Source organism: Anguilla rostrata, chromosome 4, assembly GCF_018555375.3.
Source record: "Anguilla rostrata isolate EN2019 chromosome 4, ASM1855537v3, whole genome shotgun sequence".
In the NCBI taxonomy this organism is placed as follows: Eukaryota; Metazoa; Chordata; class Actinopteri; order Anguilliformes; family Anguillidae; genus Anguilla; species Anguilla rostrata.
The window spans coordinates 22,973,971-22,994,594 of NC_057936.1; the positions used below are offsets into that span (position 1 = coordinate 22,973,971).

At 39.0% G+C, this 20,624-nt stretch overlaps 2 protein-coding genes and 1 long non-coding RNA gene across 4 annotated transcripts; 2 read left to right on the forward strand and 1 right to left on the reverse strand.

The window, feature by feature from the left end:
• Positions 1–1,701: 1,701 nt before the first annotated feature.
• Positions 1,702–11,655, forward strand: il12rb1 (interleukin 12 receptor subunit beta 1). Of its 2 annotated transcripts, none has more exons than XM_064331478.1 (15): positions 1,702–1,920; positions 2,323–2,449; positions 2,558–2,730; positions 2,958–3,100; positions 3,976–4,009; positions 4,582–4,701; positions 4,900–4,979; positions 6,489–6,702; positions 6,891–7,043; positions 7,362–7,457; positions 7,582–7,731; positions 8,875–9,015; positions 9,322–9,406; positions 10,106–10,184; positions 10,296–11,655. In XM_064331478.1, exons 1-15 carry the CDS (start codon positions 1,872–1,874, stop codon positions 10,647–10,649), a joined length of 1,998 nt encoding a protein of 665 aa, XP_064187548.1. In that variant the 5' UTR covers positions 1,702–1,871; the 3' UTR covers positions 10,650–11,655. The 2 variants fall into 2 exon arrangements, with proteins under 2 accessions (XP_064187548.1, XP_064187549.1); XM_064331479.1 differs by having other exon boundaries at positions 2,323–2,418.
• Positions 11,656–12,254: 599 nt separating this feature from the next.
• Positions 12,255–15,585, forward strand: LOC135252869 (inhibin beta B chain). Its single transcript, XM_064331484.1, has 2 exons — positions 12,255–13,222; positions 14,126–15,585. The coding sequence occupies exons 1-2, from the start codon at positions 12,922–12,924 to the stop codon at positions 14,881–14,883; spliced, it is 1,059 nt and encodes a 352-aa protein (XP_064187554.1). The 5' UTR covers positions 12,255–12,921; the 3' UTR covers positions 14,884–15,585.
• Positions 15,586–18,432: 2,847 nt separating this feature from the next.
• On the reverse strand, positions 18,433–20,504 carry LOC135252870 (uncharacterized). The gene is made up of 3 exons (XR_010329484.1): positions 20,020–20,504; positions 19,471–19,817; positions 18,433–19,129 (listed from the first exon to the last, which is right to left on the reverse strand). It is a non-coding gene; the product is annotated as an uncharacterized LOC135252870 (long non-coding RNA).
• Positions 20,505–20,624: the final 120 nt, after the last annotated feature.

Genomic DNA, 20,624 nt, shown 5'->3' on the forward strand with positions numbered 1-20,624 from the left:
ACTAAACAATGGCATTGGTGTGCACATTAATTAATTTGCCTGAGCATAAGGCCTCTTTTCTAAGAACGACCAGGGATAGTTCCTGCCACCCTTTGGGAGGGTCGGGGGGGGGGGGGGGTGAAAACAGAGAGTCCTGCAGGTATTCTGTGCATGTGAACAAAAAATAATGGATTAAAAAAAGTGTTAGTGAAGACAAGATGGCTCTTTAGTTTATGGTTATTTTTGAATGCAAAGGTGTTCCAGACTGCATTTAAGTATTATAAGTATTAAGGCACTCCAGCTTATCTGTACTCCCAGCTGTAGTGATAGGCTACATGATGTACAATGTGGTGCATTTTCTGAAGAAAACGAGAGTAGTCTTATTGATAGGAAATTGCTTTCCCACTCCATCCCTCCATCTGCCTGGCTATTTGGAAAATCTTGGATGCAAAACTGCACTGTCTGTGAATGATTGTTATTCAGACACTGCAATTTTCCACACAGCCCCAGGCAAAGGCCATTTCATTTAATTCTCCAACTACTCCAGAGACATCACAGGAGGACAGAGTCATCTGTGTCACTATGTTTTTCAGTTGTAGTGCTGCCTCAGTAAAGCGCAGCTATTTCAGGTCAAGTCATGACACTCTGCACAAGTACAGATGTTAGTTACCACTGACAAATAACTCATGGTCTGATGACAAGAAGGAAATAGACTGATCTGTTCATTTGCAGTGCTTTTTAACATTTTTAGTTTAATTGTTTTGCACTCAGACATGAGGTATGTTAAATAAAAAAGAGTGTTCTTTGCATGCAATTAAATGCTATTCTGGGGTGTTTTCCTGAAGGTAAGTTGGAAGAAACAGTGGATGGCTGTTGAGAAATTGTGTGTTGTTAATGAATCAACTCTAGAAATGTGTTTCTGCAACAGTGAACGTGTAGGAGTTTAGCAGAAATGAAGAACAAAAGCTTAACTGAAAACCAACAAGGAAACAGCTTTGTAGTTTATGGGTCAGAGAAGTTACTCCAATGTACTGTCATAAGCTATAAAAACTAGCACAGGTGAGGAAATTAGGTACTATGAATAAATGTGTGTTTGTGCCTTTTTATTTCTTAGTCTGAACTATCAAAATTACATTTGATCCAATTAAAATAAGCACAGGGATCATATTTTGCTTGGAAATTTAGAGGAACTTTAATGAATTTCAAGTTTGGGGAACTGGCAGAACACAGTTTCAGGATGTAATTAAGGGTGGTGAGTTTCAGGGATTAAATCCTGTTTCCTATACATAGCTCTGTTGCGTTGATATAACATGAATGCAAAAGAGATATTTGCACATTTTGTCGAGGTAACATTATTTCTGTTACTACCATTTTCTCCTGAAATCATTCCCTGCCATAACAAAAATAAAGCTTTTTAAGGTCAAGATGGGTACAGCAGTCAGAAGGAAATTATACATGGGGCAGTACAGAATTATAAACAATTGCATTCATGTGTGTATGTTTTTTACGAACCCTTTTAATTTTTTTGTGTGACCTGAGTACATTGGCAGGAAGTCCATTCACACATCTCTTCATCCCTTCTGCGTCATTATTATTTACCCCTGTGACACATTAAGGCCCTCCCCCCCATTGTTCCACACTGTCCCCTCCCCCCTTCCACTTGAGTCTTGTGGTTTGTGGTTGTATAGACTCTTGGTGTGATCTTTACCTGAGAAAGAACGAAAACACGCTGACGTTACTTGTCATAGAAAGGTTTCACTTACAAGAAGGGTGACTGGAAGTCACTTTCCCATTGCTTCCCCAGCCAAGCAGACTCTATTGAGCTATCAGAAAGGGTGCAAGCAGAGGACGTTTTTACACAATATCTTCTCCTAGTGAGGGTTGTTTGTGGGATGAAGTTCAGAGTGCTTTTAATGATGCTCCTTGCGGTTGTAGTGGATGGTATGAGACGGCTTCCTGCTTCACTTTCAGACTGATAAGACTTATCTAGATTCCACATGTCTGCCACCAGTTTATCTGAACAAAGCTTTTGTTCACTGCAGAATATAACTTTCAATTGTAGGATAGTCTTTGTGATTTGCTCTTTAAACTTCTAACTTTTTTTCAAACATACCACAGATATAGTTTTATGGCATTTAGAACTATAAGATAATATTGTCATTGTGTTACATTTAGGAGATTGCATGCTAGCGATAAGTTGTTGCAGGCAGTTGATTGCTACTATTGGAAAACTTGGCATAACATATTGTTTTAGACTGGTGTTCTGTACAGCAGTGTTTCACATGGTATTGTACTGGGTCTGAGTTTTAAATTTACTGTTAAATTGTCTTTCTGTTTCAAAAGGAGCAACAGTTGAAGCCCCAAGTGATCTTAAATGCTATAAGAATTCCACTGAAATGGATGAAGACTTTACATGTACTTGGAGACCTGGGGCTTCTGGTGAGAATTTTAACTACACACTACATTATTGGTGAGTTAACTGCCAACCCATGCCTCACTTGCTGTGAATCAAATAAGTGTGCTGTACAAAGTATGATCCCAATCAGCTAAAAAATCTATGCCACCTCTGTGTTTTTAGTGTACATGTAATGGGAATTAGCTGCAAGTACATTGATGCTGGACGGAGCCATAATGTCCTTCTGGTCTATGAATGGGTCATCACCGGAAAAGAGATGCACATGTGGGTGGATGCTCATATGGGCAGCTCTAAATACCGCTCAGCCAACTTCACTATGGTTCTGAAGGATCAAAGTAAGTGTGCCTCATTCACCCTTCCAAACCAAGGCTTTGTTTAGTTAAAAAAAATAGATAGTTCATTGATAGCCAATTTATTTCTCTCATAGTCCAGTGGGTGATCCCAATTTAAGAATTAATTTGATTATTTTTGATGGGCATGTTTCAGTGTGACAAAGTTTTTGTGTTAGTGTACAGGCTTGTGAGTGGCTTCACTCATTACCCTTTTAATATATTGTCTACAGTTCGGTATGATGCTCCCCATATTAAAAGCATGTCACGGTCATCCGGAAACCTGACTCTGTACTGGAAGAACCCACCGCGGGAAAAGGAGGCAATTATAAATGAGATTCAGTTCCGAAGAGAGGGGGAACAATCGTGGAAAAATGTAAGATGACTGAACCAATAACAAAATGTTCTTGTTAGACATCAATGCTAGGGAGCGGCATAGTCCTCTTGTGCTAGAGGTATTGACACAATTGCTTCATAACACTCTTAAATGCTGGCATATGTTGCCTCTGCTGTCATCTCTCTGCTTGCTATCAACAGCCACCTGTATCAGATTCAAAACACTGGTTCTTGACTGTAGGGCTGAATCACAGCCTAATCCTCCCGAAAGAGCCACTGTGACCCAAATGCAGTCTACTGTCATATCTTACATTCCAGTCTGTTCTGACCTGTCTGGGATCTCTTGTTGCTTGGGAGTCCCCTGCCAATGCTGGGGATGCACATCAAACTCTGATCTTGCCCCCCAGCGGTGGAATGACCTCCCAGCTGTGTTACTTGCAGTCTCCTCTTCTAACAATATCTTGTCTCCTCTTCCAACAATATCTTGTCTCCTCTTGCCTTGATTGCCTGCTATGCACTACAATGTGAGTCTATGAATAACAGCTAGCTTGTAAAGCATAGTAGCGACCTGTCTTCCACATATTCAAATTGAATATAGTTATTAATTAAAACACATATCCAACATAACTGCTTGCTTGATTCTAGCTATTTTCAAACTAGTAGTTTGCGTTTGTGTCTTGTCAACAGTGTACTTGAATTTGTTAGGGTACAGCGATGTTCTTTTTGCCTTGTTTGATGCACTTACAGTATTTGTAAGTTGCCGTAGAGAACAGCGTCTGCTATGTGCCTAAATGTAAATGTGAATGTTAATAGCTACATAGTCAGGTCAACTGCACACATCTTTTTAATGATTCTAGCAAATCTAAGAACAGATTTTTAATTTGAATGTATTTTATCTCTTTGATGTTGTTCCAGGACACATTGGAAACACAAGGTGAAAATAAACTAGGTATGTATTTTTTCTTATATTTAATTTTTTGACCTCTCATTTAGAGAAATTAACTATTTTCAGTAAATGAAAAACTTACATTTACAGTCACATATTTGTCAACATTAATTACATATACCATTGTGAATGAAATTTTACCAATAGAACTTTCTGTTCCACAACATCAAAATCAGCTTTGTACAAAAACAATAAAAAAATGTATGCCTTGACGGCATAATTATTATATAATATAATAATTATATTCATATTAATTATAAAATTCACAGCATCCCCTTAAAAAAGCAACGCCAAACCAGTTTTAAGTATGCATGTCAGAACTTGACAAAAGTTAGATATTTTAGGGTCACTTAACAGTAGTGAGAGAAAAACTAGCTCCTAAAAATGAAAAAAGCCGAAAATAGTAGCAAGGTAAAAACATGGTAACATCCTATGTGCTAATTCTAATGTAGAAACAAGTAAACGCGTTTGGAGGTTTCCTGAGGCCACCACAGTACGTTTCAGGACACCCAGAGGTTAACTAGCGTATGGGGCTGGTTGTGCACAGTGAGATATAATCATAAATGTTTCTACAGAGGAATACACTCTGACCATCCAGAAAGATGCAGTTTATGAGGTCCGAATTAAACGTAGGGCCAAGCACCTACGCACCCACATATGGAGCGCCTGGAGCAACGCCAGTAAAGTGCCCATTGGTAAGTGATCCCTGTCTGTTGTCTTCAGTGTGGTCTTGTCATTCTCACTCTGGAGAATATACCCCACTGCTTCTAATGCAGAAAGCGTCATTCTTAATTTTGATTCAATAATAATAATAAGAAAAATAATTGTATAAGATAATAATAATAATAATAATAATAAAAAGATGAAATATGTATCTTCCTATATTGTTGCAGAAATCCATAATCAGCCCGAGGTTAAGTGGAATGTGGGGGAACTGAAAAGGGGTGTGCGCCTGCTGAAGCTGAGCTGGACGGTAAGTTAACAAAATCCAGTTAGCATACAAAAATATGCTAGTCCTGCTCAGGAATGCAATTCAGTCGAAGGACAAAAAACCACCGGTTTTCATGCAAAAAATGTATCATGTAGCATTAAAACACAAGCTGCTAGTGTATGGATATATGAGCTATCAAGTGGAGACTCAAAGGGAATCAGAGGATGTAGAATAGAATAGAAAGCGAAATTAACAGAGCACTCATAGCAACACTTTCACTTCATCTTACTGAAGGAATGTTGGCCTGTCTTAAATGCATAGATTAGATTAGATTAGATTAGATTAGATTCAACTTTATTGTCATTGCACAGAGTACACATACTGAGACAACGAAATGCAGTTAGCATCTAACCAGAAGTGCAAAAGAAGCAGTAAAGTGCAGTAAGGTGTATGTACATAAGTGAATAAATATGAATACAATATGATAAATATGAATACAATACAGTGTGGTATAAACAGTATAGACAGTGGATCGGTATAAATATGATAAATATATTATTAGCAAGGTGCGGCAGTGCAAGGTTCAGTCATTGGAGTAAGTTGAGTGGGGGGGGGGGAGCTGGGGGGGTCCAGGTGGGGGTATCCGGGGTGGGGGGGGGCTGTCACCGTGGTGCAGAGTTCAGCAAGGTGACAGCTGAGGGGAAAAAGCTGTTCCTGAACCTGCTGGTCCTAGAACGGAGGCTCCTGTAGCGCCTCCCAGAGGGAAGGAGGGCAAACAGTCTGTGGCTGGGGTAAGAGGTGTCCCTGGCGATGCTGCGTGCCTTCCGCAGACATCGCTTGTGCTGGACAGTCTGAATTGCTGGGAGTGGAGTGCTGGTGATGCGTTGGGCGGTTTTCACCACCCTCTGAAGTGCTTTCTGGTCCGAGGCAGGACAGCTGCCGTATCAAACTGTGATGCAGTTGGTGAGGATGCTTTCAATTGTGCAGCGGTAGAAGTTCACCAGAATCTGAGGAGACAGATGGGCTTTCCTCAGTCTCCTCAGGAAGAAGAGTCGCTGGTGAGCCTTCTTGACCAGGGTCGAAGTGTTGAGGGCCCAGGAGAGGTCCTCAGAGATGTGGACGCCCAGAAACTTGAAGCTGGTGACACGCTCAACCTCCGTCCCGTCTATGCAGATAGGGGTGTGCGTGCCTCCTTTGATCTTTCTGAAGTCCACAATGAGCTCCTTGGTCTTCTTGGTGTTGAGGGCTAGGTTGTTGTCGGCGCACCACGCCGCCAGGTGCTGGACCTCCTCCCTGTAGGCTGTCTCATCGTTGTTATTTATGAGACCAACCACCGTAGTGTCGTCTGCAAACTTGATAATGGTATTGGAGCCATGTACAGGAGTGCAGTCATGGGTGAAGAGGGAGCATAGAGGAGAGGGGATGCTCAGTTTAACACTTCAGATGAAAAAGTGCAACAAATTCACACCTATGTATAGTCTATAAAGGAATGTTGTAGTTACCATTTAAATTATGGCCTGTTGTGTCACTTCATGTTATGTCGTCCATCAGGCACCCCCAGAGGCTGAGTCAGTAGGAGGAGTGAAATACATGCTATCCCTTGTTATTACGACTTGTCAGAGAAAACCCAAGACCATCTCAAGGACGACCACCCAGTACAAAATTAATGTGACTGCTTCTGCTGTCAGTGTGACCATTGCGGCTGTTAACAATGTAGGGGAGTCACCAAAACAGATTTTCACTGTCCCAGCACAGCACCTCACACGTAAGAGAAATCTTGTGTGTGTGTGTGTGTGCGTACGTTCGTGCGTGTGTGCGTGTTTATGAATTGTGTGTGTATGTGTGTGTGTGTGTGTGTGTGTGTGTGTGTGTGTGTGCGCGTGCGTGTTTATGAATTGTGTGTGTGTGTCATTTAGAGACTTAACTGAGGTCTTTTCTTACCCCACTCCTCAGACTGCCCTAAAGACCAGGTTGACCATTTGAAGAAGAAGAAACATAAGAAATGTGTGGAGATGTATGAGCTGACAGGGGACACCAGTACAGGCTCTGTGTATAGCAGCATGTCTAAAAACGCCACACATGCGTTGAATGAAATAAAGAGGAAAGGTGAGCAGGCAGCATAGAGAAACTAAGTTGAAATTGTTTGAGCAAGAAATGTTTCAGCATTTTGGAAAGACCATTCATATGCCATTCTAAACAAAATAAAACATTTCAGTCATCAGTAGTCCTTATAGCATTTTTCATCTGCTAAAAATGAAGTTGTGCAATATGCTATTCTAAACTAAATAAAACATTTCAGATACCAGTAGTCCTTATAGAATTTATCATCTGTAAAATTTGTGCATTTGGACATGGTGAAGGTAATGTTCAGCATTGCAGTATTTTATTATGCCTCTGCTAAAGCATGTTGTATGTTTCATTTAGAGATGAAAGACTTTGTGCGCTATCATTACTTTGTACACATTGGAGCAAATGAGCCACAGACGATAGCATTGTGCCCCATTTACAAGACAGAGGGAGGTAAGTAATTTACATGTAAATGTAAAACACTACAGAACAATGAAGCTACGGTATTGGGATCATTGGGATATAAATTGTATAGTATTGTTGGAAAATAACCTTTAAAAATAGCATTTTCTTTCAGTACCCACACAGGGGCCTCCAAATGTGACTGTTGCAGAAGTAACATACAACTCTGCCCTGGTGTCTTGGCACCCTATTCCAATAACTCATCAGCAAGGCTTTCTGAAGAATTATGTCCTTTACATCACAAGAGGGAATGACACAAATGTAGGTAAGTTTGTTCTGTTTGAGGTTTGAGAATGTATTGCTTCTTGCCTATATGGTTCTTGGTGAGTTTTTGTTATACCATGTGTTTTCGCCGAGAATTTCTTTCTTTAGGATGAGACGTTAAACCGAGGTCCTGACTCACTGTGGTCATTAAAGATCCCATCACACTATTCGCAAAGAGTAGGGGGTTCCCCAGTCAGGGGGGTGATTGCCACCTAATCATCCCCTGATTTAATTGGCTAAAAAAGGTTCTCTCCCTCCAGTGGAGCTGCTCAGTGGCCAAAAATAGAGGATTGTGGTTGTACTGGGCAGCTACCAGGTGTGAATGTGTATGAGTGCAAAGCAGGGCGTTTGGAAAAGAGCATCCGTGCTCAGTGAACCTACCCTGGGTAAATAAAGGTTAAATAAACTAAAATAAAAAATGTTATATTAAATATTTTTGTGTGCATTTTATACTTGCTGTTAGTGGTAGGGTGAATTTCCCCTCTGAGGTTGAATAGTTTATTTTGTCCAAATGAGGATTTTACAACATGGAAAAAGTATCAGCAGTTAGTTCTTCATTACAGCCACAGACTGCAGGAAATGAGTTTGCTCTTGTTAAACCGCCCAAGTCAAAACATCTGTGTAAGTTCTGTATACTTCAGAGCTTTTAAGAAGTTAGTAGCGAGCTACATTACAGACAACTATACATCTCTTCATTCATTTATTTACAGAAAATAGTAGTTCAGGGGGCTACAAACAAATGTTTAACAACGAAATAAGCTTAATTGAGATAGTCTGACTGAATAGATATGACAATATGTTGAATGAACAACTACATATTTGCAATATACATGCAACTGCTGATTTTTTTCCCCGCAAGGAATATGTCAGATTAAATATGGAGATATTAAATTAAGACACGTTAAACCGAATTAACTGAGAGCTCAGTGCTTATGAAAAGCAGCCAGCACATCGACCCACAGGGCCAGGTTTCAAAAACACAGCAGTAGGGAGTCCATTTTGCCTTCTGGTCTGAAGTGTTTATTCTTATTCTATCAAAGCACAACTGTCTAAATTCTGCCCTCTGCTGGTGAGATGCATTTCCTACAATCATCTCTCTCTCTCTCTCTCTCTCTCTCTCTCTCTCTCTCTTTCCCCAACTCAGTAAATGTCTCACAATTTCAAACAAACTACACCATTCAGAATCTTACTCCTGGAACCCTTTACATTGTAAATGTTGCCGGGGAAACAGCTATGGGTGTGGGACCAAACACAACAAAGGAGATACTATTGAATCCACTACAAGGTATTGCAATATTGAAAATACTGTTTTCATGCTGAATGTTCTATTAGCCTTACAGTCATACAAATATTCTCTTACATTGAGGATATGGTCTCCAGATCATGGGGTCATTCATTATTTGTTTGCATTGTCCTGTCTGATTAGCTAAGTAGTAATGTGCATTCAGTGGACATGTGGACTAGAAGAATATTTTTACAAACTGGTAAAATTTATGTATATGTTTTTAAATTATTGCTGACATGCAAAAGAAGCAGAAAACCTGCATCAGCAGATGGTGATGTTATTATTACCTCCTCTCACTAAATACAGGCGTATCTGGCTGGAACTGGGTGATTGTAGGCCTCGTTGTTGCTCCTGTGGTCCTCACAATTTTCTGCAGTTTCATCATTAAAAGGTGAGGAGAAAAAAAAACCTTCTGAAGGATGCCAGCTCCTGTCTTCATTCTGAGGTTGCCCTTCCATGGTCGCAAGGATTCAGTTGAGCTTTATTAGCAGGATAGAAGTTATCTTTTCACCCTCTGTTTTATTCAAAGCCCATAAGCTCAGTTTCAGTAGGATGTGTACTAATGTTTCAGGGATTAATCGCATTCTGATCTGAGAGGATATAAGTCAATGGCTGTGGCCATCAAAGACCAGCAGTGACCACCAGTGCCCAGTTTAATATTTCTCAAACAACCAAATGTTTGAAGAAAATGAAGTTCACAGGGCCCTGGTATTTGTGTTTATACATATTAAAACTTTTTGACATCTATGTTTCATAAGGCTTGTGATTCATGACTGGATGTGTGTAACGTTTATGGTACCTAATATGCACTTAAAAATGCTTAACCATCCCATCCCAAGCTGAAAAAAGTAATTCAATCAGTGGTTAAAAAATCGGCCATTAGTCATTAAGTAAAAAAATACCATCTGAAAACATGACTTTCTGGAATGTCATTTGCAGTGCCTGTCTATTGTCACAAGGCAAATGCAAAGGCTGGTGCTGTCTAAAATTAGATGGGTGGGGTGGAGGTGTTAGGTGAGCATGCACACACTCTGCTTTTGAAATGAACTATACATTTAGCATTTCCTTGCATACGCTTCCATTCCAACAGATTAAAACATAAGCTGCTACCAGAAATTCCAACTCCAATGATAACAGACACACGCGCAAATAATTTCAGGAATGATGAGGTAAGACTAATCACCTGGCTGCAGCATTCTGAGACTGACCCACATTTTTTAATGTAGGATTGACAACTTGAGTGGTGCTAGTCATGTAATGAATTTACTCTGATGTCACAGCAACTGTATCCAGCGGAGGAGGAGCTGCATCCTGTTATCCTGGTTCATGATCTGCAAGACAAAAGCAACATACCTCCGCCACCCCTCGATCAGAGCCCCCTGCTGGAGGAGTGTGAAACCACACTCTGTGAAGACGAGGACAGGGAGACGCAGATTGACTCAGACGCCTTTGGATTAAGTCTCACCCTGAATCCTGATTATAAGAGGCAGACGCTGGGCCTCCCAGCACCCCTGGAGTTAACGGAGCACAGCCACGAGCAAGCCGAGTGCGAGGCCACCACTCCCGTCTACAGGAACGGCCTGGTCTTTGAACTTAAAGTCGAGAACGCTTCAGATATCAGGACACAGCTATAGCTGATTCTGGAATGACCCACACAACTGGGCACAGAGGAGCTCTTCAAGAAATTTGCTGAGTGTGTTAAAGATGGATTGCCAATGCTTACCTATTCAGGACTAACAAGGGCTACATACTGTATTTGCTTACATAAAATGAAACCAAGTTAACATGAATATAGTATGCTATTTCTGCAGTTCATCAAACTTCTGTTCAGAGACTTGGGTTGAAGTGTTTAAAAGCATAATTCAAATACTGTGTGATTGGAGTGTTTTCTTTTGTGTTTTTAAAGATATAAACCAAATCACTTTACCAGTGGAGTTAACGGAGCACGGCCACGAACAAGCTGACTGCCGGATCACCGTCTTGTTCTTTGTGGTTATGTACTTTGCAGACATCAGAGAAAACCTGAAAAAGTCCCTCAAGATTTATGTACACTTTGATTATAGGGTTGTTATTCAATTTTAACAACCCTACAATAGAACACATTTCAGAGGGCAGGAAATGATAAGTCATCAAGAAGCAAGATTTTTTAAAAAAAATTGCTGACATGGATGGCTTTTAGACACTGGAACCTTATGGCCAGTGTTTCCTTTCACTTCGACTTGCATCAACTGAAAACTAAAACTACCACATTGCATTTCTGAATTTTAGCATCTTTGTGTGGGTTAGGCAAATCCTAACAAATTTATTGAACATATTCTTAAGTGAAACTCTCTAAAATTGGATTATTTTCAGTTATTATAGCCAGTGCCACTAGAGGGACCTATACATTACTATCAGTGGAGAGGAACTCAAGTGGAAAAAGTAACTAATTGTTCTGGAATGTTGTTCATTTTGCTTGTGTGAGACCCTACAACATTACTGTTCCGCGGAAAGGGTAACAGTACTGAAGTGTGGTCATAGACGTCAGCTTTCATTTCTGTTTGTGTGCACTGGTAATTGAGCATGTGCTGCTGGAATTCTGCCTTAAGTATTTATTCCTCATTCAGTCACATGTTTGTCTTTTTTGTCTAGCCTCATTACGAGATTGTCACATTTCACTTTCCTCACAATGAGAAAAAAGACCTAATTTTTACACAAGCTTGTATAAAGATGACTCAGCATTGTGTATATATATTGCAACATCTCCCCCAAATTTTTTGAAACATTGTAACAATATTGCAAATCCCACTAACATGAACTTTATTGTACTGGTAAACAGCTGAGTCATTCAATATAGTGCATGTGTTTGTGTGTGTGTTATTTTAAGACTATTTAAAATGTATGTTTTTTGTATATGGCCTTGGAATATGATAAATAAATAACAATAACTTGGAAAAATGGAGACTGTACTCGTACTACTGCAAGACTGCAGGACTGGAAACAATATTCTCATGTAAGAGTCACATATATGAATATTTACAGATGATAGGACTTGATCACTTGATAACGTTTGTTTTGAATTTGCTTGAACAGACGCAGCGTAAGAGTTGTCTACTGAAAATCTGAAAGCTAAATGCTGTCACCGTCACACCCTTGGTAGGTCTCCTGAGGGTGTGGCATAGCGTGCGTGTAATGAAACAATTGACCACAAAGGCTAAAAAAAGAGCAGCTCCCTTTCATAAAGCTGACAGTGTTTGCTTAAGATGATTATTCAACCGTGTCATCTTCCACTTGTTAAGAAGGGTAATGCACTACTTTCCAAAGTTGAGTCATACTTGAACCCCTTACATGACTTCTGCTTGTACGAGTCCACAGAGCATGTGACCACTTCTCTATAGGTGTCTTTCTTGTTAAGCAAGAGGTCATTTTCCGGTCTTCATCATGTTCATCATCAAATCAAATCATGTTTACCACATCACATATTTATGAAGATATTCTTCAAAATATTGATTGGCGTATTTGAATGAACATTCTGCTTTGTTATGTGTTGTGTATGAATACCTCAAGAGGAAACTATTTTTAGCTATCGTCATTTAAATCTCCAAAAGCTGGCTAACATGAAAACGGCATTGAGAAACGTATACGGAACAGCTATTTTGTATGAGGGTGTTTATCATCCATTCTAAGAATACTTGTTAAGACATTTGCTGAAGGCAGCCAAAGCTTTACAAAAGGAGTGCTGGTGTTAGAGATTTCACTGAGGGGCGTGGCTAGGCAGGGCTTCAGTATAAATGAAAGAAAGCTCGTGGAATTTCATTCACAACATTGAAACGCACGCCCGCACATACAGGCGTCAACAAGAGCGCACATTACTGGCTCTGCTGCTCCCCTCATAAAGATACTTCAGTGCAGGGCTCTGGCAGTGTGATGCGTCTCCTCAGCTGTGTACTGCTGCTGGCCTGCTGCTTCAGCAGAGTGGCCGGCAGGCCGCACCTGAGCCAGGGGGAGAGGAGCTTGTGGCTGGAGGCCGTCAAGAAGGGAATCCTGGAATCTCTGGGGATGGACGGACCACCAGCGTCCCATGTGAAACCTCGGCAGGAAGAGCTGAGGAGGATGTATTTCCTGTATGAGAGGGAACTTCAGGAGCTACGCCGGAACCACAGCCAGGCTGCAGGGACCCAGCGCCCCACAGTTAACAGAGCCTCCACAGTACTCTTACCAGCTCAGGGTGAGTTTTTATCAACTGAAACTGTTATCCATCGTTAAAATGTAAGTGAATAATCTCTGGCCTATGCCACTGAGCAAGCCTGTAGTCCAATTCTAGTGTTCCCTGTTACAACAGAAAGAAAGAGGTGTGTTGCATTATGATGTCTATAAAATATGAGGAGTTTGACAGAACAGGTGTACAAGCCTTTGTAATTGAGTCTCACAAGACACCTTTACCCTCACTTCCAGTCATGCTGCTTACTGTACTGATAGTGATGTGGCATGTGAAGAAACAGGGAGGACGACGTAATCTAGGTGAACTTTGTATCTGTATTTCACATTCACTAATGACGAACATGGAATCTTCCACTCTGTACAGTGTCTTCTGGTGTATGAAAAATTCTGGTAACAAAAGTGCATTCACATTTACCCATTCTTTCATTTCCATGCTTAGAATGTATTATCCTTCAATTATCTCTTAGAGCTATTTAAAATTTTTCTTTGGCTCTGTCTCCCTTACGTCTTGCTGTTCCATTGTCTCTGTCCTAATCCTGTCATGCAAACATGCTGGTTTATCCCTGTGCAATCTTTGTCCATTATTTGATATTCTTTGTTTCACTTATTAACTTGCACTGACCTAAGGCAACCTTGAGTTTCTATAAAGCCTTCCAACAAAGATTCTTCTTCTTATTATTATTCTTATTATTATTATTATTATCATCATTATTGTTATATTCATGATATACATCTATTTACTTATACTATGATACAAATTATGAGGGAAAATTATCATCATAATAATAATAATCAAGCACATAATTGTAAGATCTTAACTTCTTGTTCAAGAATCCAGATTCAGATGTAAATGGATGTGATAGAGCACAGTTTGAGGCAGGATAAACAATATGAGTTTTTCTCCCAACAGTTCAATACCTCGAAACCCAGCGATTCAGGGCCATCTTCCACAAGACACATCTCATCAGGAAGGAGCTTATTCTGGTTCAGGCCAAGCTGAAACTCTGTGGACATTTTCTGGACAAACACCGGTCGGGTCAGCCTGTGCCTCGGCAAGAGGTCCAAGTCAAAATACATCAGATAATTAACAAAACTGCCCAAGAGCCATTGAAGAATGATGGCCTTGTTTTGACAAAAGTCTTAGATTCTAACAGCTTGACTCTAGATATTCACCCCACTGTTGAAATCTGGAGAGCAAGTATGGAGGAGCCTCTGGTGCTAGAAGTAGAGTTTGTTACAGGAAGAGAGAAGCATCCAGAGGGTACCCCTGAGCTGGTCTTGGAAATGGAAGTGACTGAACCTGTGTTGGAAAAGAGGAGGAAACGGAGGCGGGCGCCTGTCAAAGACGACTGCGAGGGGGAGGACAGGTGCTGCCGGAAGTCCCTGAGCGTCTCTTTCAAGGACATTGGTTGGTCAGATTGGGTGGTGGCCCCTGAGGGCTACACCATGTACTTCTGCGACGGCTCGTGTCCCAGCAACTACAGGCCGGCCAGCATGCACACCCAGGTCAAGTCGCGCTTGCACCGCATGACTAAGGGAGCCACGCCCCGACCCTGCTGTGTGCCGGCCTCCTACGAGCCCATGGTGATCATGCACTACGACAGCCAGGGGAAGCTCACGTTCACCACGTTCAATGACATGATTGTCAGCAGCTGCCACTGCGCCTGATACACCATTGCCAAGGACAAAAACAACAAAACAATGGCAAATTTTTTTACACTGAAAAGATTGAAAACATTTGAAACCAGAGTAAAAATTATTAATAACCTCGAACCTGGAACCTGAATTAAATAATATGCAGCTAAAAGCAGTTTGTGCACCTATTACGTTGTTACTCATGCTCAGGTTTTGCTTACTTCACTGCCTACTGCAGTACTGTACCTCAAAAGTGCTTTGTTTATGTGTGAATCATTTTTAAGTCAAACAAATTCATTTTTTTTGTATTTTGATTTACATATTGTGTGAAATACAGTAGTGAATAAGACAGCGAATCCGATTTGTATTCTGATTCCTTAAAAAAATACATACATGAAACGTACATTTTTAAAAGTTATTGGATATTTATTGAAAGATGTATGTTGGCGTTATTTATTGATTCTGTCTGTTTTCAAGGATGTACCATGTGTATTTTAAATGAAGCATTGAGCTATTCATATTGAATAAAGCCTTATATTCTTTAAAAAAATGACAAAATCCAGTTTAAATCTTCTTTTAAAACATTTTTAGGAAAGAAATATTTAAAACTAAAGTTTAATTTCTGTACATATAAATATTGTTTTTATTTATCTTTCCTAATCTTTTTTTGTCATTCACTTCAATCCAATTCCACTTTTTTTGTCAGTCACATCAATTCAAATACTTCAACAGGGACCTGCATTACAATTACCTTGGAATTTGAAACATTTCAGTATGACATAAGTAAGACACTAATTAAGACATTGTATTCTGACCTATTATCCTTTGAACCTTCCAGTATGAAGTGTATGTTCCTTTTGCTTACCACATTTTGCTTTAGTTTCACTTGGTGAAAATCACCTTTTGTCCCAGATGCTTTAGAACATATTTCTGAACATGCATCCCAGTCAAAATAGTATAACTATTCATTTTACCTTGTGTGGGGAATTCAATTAATCTGTTCACTTTGTTCGATTTGATTGAATTATGTTCAAAACTGCCACTAAAACAGGCATTTGGAAAAGGCTAACCATAGCATGACAAATTATGTGTTAAGAAAGCTGATAGCGATTCTTTCAAAACAATTTAAAAATCAAAGTTTTTTAATCCTCCTCATTGCACATAAGATGCATAGTAGTGCTCATTACATACAGCTAGATTTGCATAGTGAGACATGGGGGTTACCCCATTGGTAATGAACTGCCATTTTAGCAGAAGCTGGTGTGACAGATGTCCAAAAATGGACATCGTGCTGTTTATTGTGAAACTGCTTTAAGGAATAGACAAAAAGTACTTTTCCAGTAATGTGAAATTTGTTGTACATAAAGCATGTCACTGTTGGGCCATAATTGTTTTTTTGTACTACTTTCTATATTACTGCCATTATTTCTAAACTTTAACAATAGAACAGTCTTACTTTAACTTAAGAAACACTGTATAATTAACTTTTTATACAATGCAGAAACTATTTAACAGGGTGGTTTAATTTGAATGCACTGCCTTTAAACCCTTTTTTAGCTTAAAAAAACAATCATTTTAACATAAATTTTAATATACTGACACATTTATCGTCAGTGTACCATGGCAATGTATGCTCTCTGAACTGCATTTAGCACTAAGTGCATTACAATAACCCAGAGATTTTCTAGAGGGGTGGAAATCAAGTTTAGGAGATGTTAGGTTAACCCCAATATAGCTCAGGTTTTACTCAGATATGGGTCGCGTCGTAGTCGGCTAGAAACTTTCACTTTTCAACCAAATGTAGCCATTCTCTCACCTGAACACCTAGACACCATTTCATCAACTTTTCCCTCACTTTTCACCGCAAAAACGTTCACTGGAAGGGCAGAAACCCTACAATTCCAATGTCCATTTGTCTGTAATTATCAGTAGCTTTAAACTGATGACAAAGACATCTAAGTCATTATTTACCATTCTTTGCTAAATAAATATCAGTGTCCTTGTTGAATTTAATACCAAATTTAAGTCAAGCAATCCAAGGTGCAACATTGAATTAACATTTTAATTATAATTATTATTAATTATTAGTCATTCTTCCTCAAGGCATACCACTTGTGTGTGTCACCCCAGAATGATCTCATTCAGCTGTAAACAGCACAGGCAAAATGTAATGAGAACCTCTCTCAGAATGTTCTGGCCACATATCCATGAAAATGTTTTCTTAATATTACATGGACATACAAAGAGCACTGTCCAGTAAATAGGAAAAAAATAATAAACAGCAACAGAAGCAGCAGCAGCTGTTTTCTATGCAAGCTAGATGATTCACCTACACAGAATGTCTCCATGTATCTTTAAGGATTACATTATCTCAGATGAATTTAATATCCAGGACATATTTGTGAAGAAATTCTTGTGATTAGTCATCAACATTCTTACTTCAGATTCCGTTTGTAATGAACAAAAAAGACATTCATAAAGACATTCTCCCCAAACCTAGGGCCCCTGCCAAATAATTCAATCATAATTGAGCTGTAAATAATGATCATATTGAGAACAATATGAAGGTACAATTTATTTAAATCCAAAACTCCAACTGATTTCTAATATCAAATGCATGAAGGTGTCTCAGAAGCTGATAGACATTAGTGAGTGGAGTGAAAACTCACTGTTATGCAGAACCATGTGGGACGTGTCTTGCTCACGGTCACCAGTATCTTTTCAGGGGCCGCACAGATTAGATAAACAATCCAGTGAGAACTGTTTTTGAAAGTTATACACTGATGCCTTCCTCAGATGCAGATCCATGGTAGCTGTTTTTTAAATATGAACTTGGTCAGCGATAAAACCAAAATAACTGAAAAAATAAAACTGATGCTATTGTTTTTAATTCCATGTAATATTTTCTCACAATCACCTACTAGTACAGTTACTTGCCTGACCCTACCAAAAACACTGGGGGTTTCTCTGTGAAAAGAGTGTACAGATGTCTTCTGGCTGGGATTTATAAGTTTACACTCCTGATCAATGTTTTGGGTGATGAAGATGTGCTCTAGAGTAAGAATAAACTTCTGGAACATTCTGCCCTTTCTCAATGAGCATGAGAAAGCCTATATTTTTCAAAATGAGCTGAAATTCCTCAGAGGAAGGTACAGTATTTTAACCAAGTCTCACTTCTTTTTCTAATTCTAATGTGCTGTGTATGAAAAGACACTGCACTGAAATAAAAGCAACGGCTCTACTTTCACAAATACATTTCCAATTTACAACTTTAAGAACAAAAATATTTTGATTGTTTAGCAACTTGGCATGAAGTCGTAATTCTTTCCTGTTGCACATATAGTACAGCAAGAGACAAGTTTCCATAAATTGCATCCTCTCTGTGCATTTATTCATGAAAGAAACAGAGCTGCAAGGCACTGTGTGAAATTTTGACATGATAGATCAAATGTGAAGTAACCCATGATCAGATGTGAGGAAGTCCTCAACAATTTACTGGGAAATGAGAAGCCAAAATAAGAGTGTCAGCAGATCTAGAGCAAGGCTTATCTTGTGAAAAAATATAACACCATCTCTGGAATATAGCTTTAGTGTGAGTTTGTTTAATTAATGTAATTTCTTTTTAAGCGGTTAAATATCAAACATTTTGGCACAGTGGAAGCAAAAAAGGCACTTGGTAGAGTCCATACATGTTGCCATCCTTGGCAACTCACAGTCCTGAAACCATTTTTTCCATATAAGAAAGCTAATCCCTGTACAAGTTTCATTCTAATAAACCTATGACTGCCATATTCAGTTATAGTGCTTACAGATACACCAAGGATGGTCAAGTAACCTGCAATCCACCCACTGGTAGCCCCAGAAATTAAAGACTTAAACTTTCACTAACTGGAAATATTGAAATGCTACAAACCTGAAACTGAAGAAACCAACGTCTAAGCAACAAAGTTTCATTCCCTGATTTCAAAACTACAAATATAGTTGTTACCATATGGCCCTAAAACCTAGTGCCACATCAAAGTCCTTCACCACATTTTCTTTACAGTAGGGAACAGCAACAACCAACATTTGTCTTGTACATGCCATTCACAGAACCTTACTTCAGATGCATGTACCACCAAACGTTCAGTGAATGAAACCCTATGACATGTCTGGCATGATGTACTCATCGTCATCATCAGGCTGTCTGGAGCACTTAAAGAAAGAAGGATCATTGTTGTAAATGGCATCTTCTTGAGGATCACACTGCAGATAGAGATCTTCAGCCTGAGAATCTCCTCTGAAAAAATGAAAAACTTACTTTTATGATCTAATATTCAAATATTTTCATTAATAAATGTATCTGCATCCTCAAAAGTAATTTTTAATTTAGTAATTTTTCACATAATACATTCACATGTATCAACTTATACAATGCTGCGCCAGAAGACTACATACACAGTTAGCATCAGTTAAAAAGAAAGAAATCATATGAGTAAGAAATGGGTGTATGAGCAGGAAATTACACAAGAACGGTAAATTCAAAATTGTGCAGTCAAATAAAAAATTTGATTGCAGTGTTTGGCATGGATACTTATCTTATTCAGCTATTTTAACACAACAAACTGCAAATATACATACCTGTGTGTACTGGTGCTTGTGGCGTTACTTTGTCTGTTTTGTGCCAGAACTGGACCTCTGCTTTGAAAGTTCTCATAAACTGGGTCTTGATGAGTTGGTGGACGTGTCAGAACTGAAGCAATATATCGTGGATTGTCAGCATTATGAACAGACTCCTCTGGGCTCTTTAATTCTGGAGGCTGGGAAATATTTGCAGATCTAAATCGCCGGGTACAGAGCACTGCGATCACCACTGCCACTGTTATCAAGGCTAGAGGAAGACCCACAGCTAGTCCAAGGACACTTTCATTGGTGGGGGGGACTGTAACAGTTGTACAGTTTTCTTTTGTACAGTTTGGTTCCATAACCTGTAAATATGTACATCATTTGTAAACGCCTTTAAATAGTTTATCAAATTAAAAAAAATAAATAAATAACACATTCATTGGTGATGACAAACAGTACAACTGAAATCCAGGGTTAAATATCAAAGCAACATAATATTATCTGTCTGAAAATGAAACATTTGATTATTTAATAGTTATGTATGATACATAAAGATAAGCCTACCTGCTGCAAGATGAACCCAAAGCCAAAACTTTATTATCTTGTTGATTCTTTGTAAAAGAAACCTGTGGAGCTGGTATGATCTGTGTACATGGACCCAGAGGCAAAAATGCAATGTCTCCTTTGGGTTCCTCTTTCTATGCAAGTGTGTTGTAATGTGCATTTTGAAATAGCGGAACTATACCAATGTAAAACTTTTGCTTGTTTTGCAAATGAATATTGCAGTTTTAATAGTATGAAAAATGGTGCTTGGCCATGAACAACTTCCATAAATCTAAATAAATATCTGCAAGGAAGGAAATGGCAAATAAAATTCCCCTTATGTGTTATTTCAAAGTTTTGGTAATGTGTCATATGAGGGAAGTTAAAGACAACCAGCTGAGACAACTTTATTTTTATGCAAGTATGTGATGTGTAATGTTGCAATTCCATTTGTAATATGTTTTATAATACCATGCAAGTTAAAATATTTTTCTTTTACATTTTGTATGTTTTTGTGAACATCTCTTATTATGGTAAACTGCATCTCCTCTGCTTAGTATTAGGAGGGAAAAAAACATTTCCCCTTACCTTAATGTCAACTTTTCTGCAATTCACATATAAGGTGG

Excerpts from the sequence above, each read along its gene's own strand:
- il12rb1 (XM_064331478.1), top strand. The coding sequence starts at position 1,872 with ATGAAGTTCAGAGTGCTTTTAATGATGCTCCTTGCGGTTGTAGTGGAT. Across the intron at positions 1,921-2,322 it reads CCTTGCGGTTGTAGTGGATG|GAGCAACAGTTGAAGCCCCA; the intron begins GTATGAGACGGC and ends CTGTTTCAAAAG. Across the intron at positions 4,702-4,899 it reads CGCCAGTAAAGTGCCCATTG|AAATCCATAATCAGCCCGAG; the intron begins GTAAGTGATCCC and ends ATATTGTTGCAG.
- LOC135252869 (XM_064331484.1), top strand. The coding sequence starts at position 12,922 with ATGCGTCTCCTCAGCTGTGTACTGCTGCTGGCCTGCTGCTTCAGCAGA. Across the intron at positions 13,223-14,125 it reads AGTACTCTTACCAGCTCAGG|TTCAATACCTCGAAACCCAG; the intron begins GTGAGTTTTTAT and ends TTCTCCCAACAG.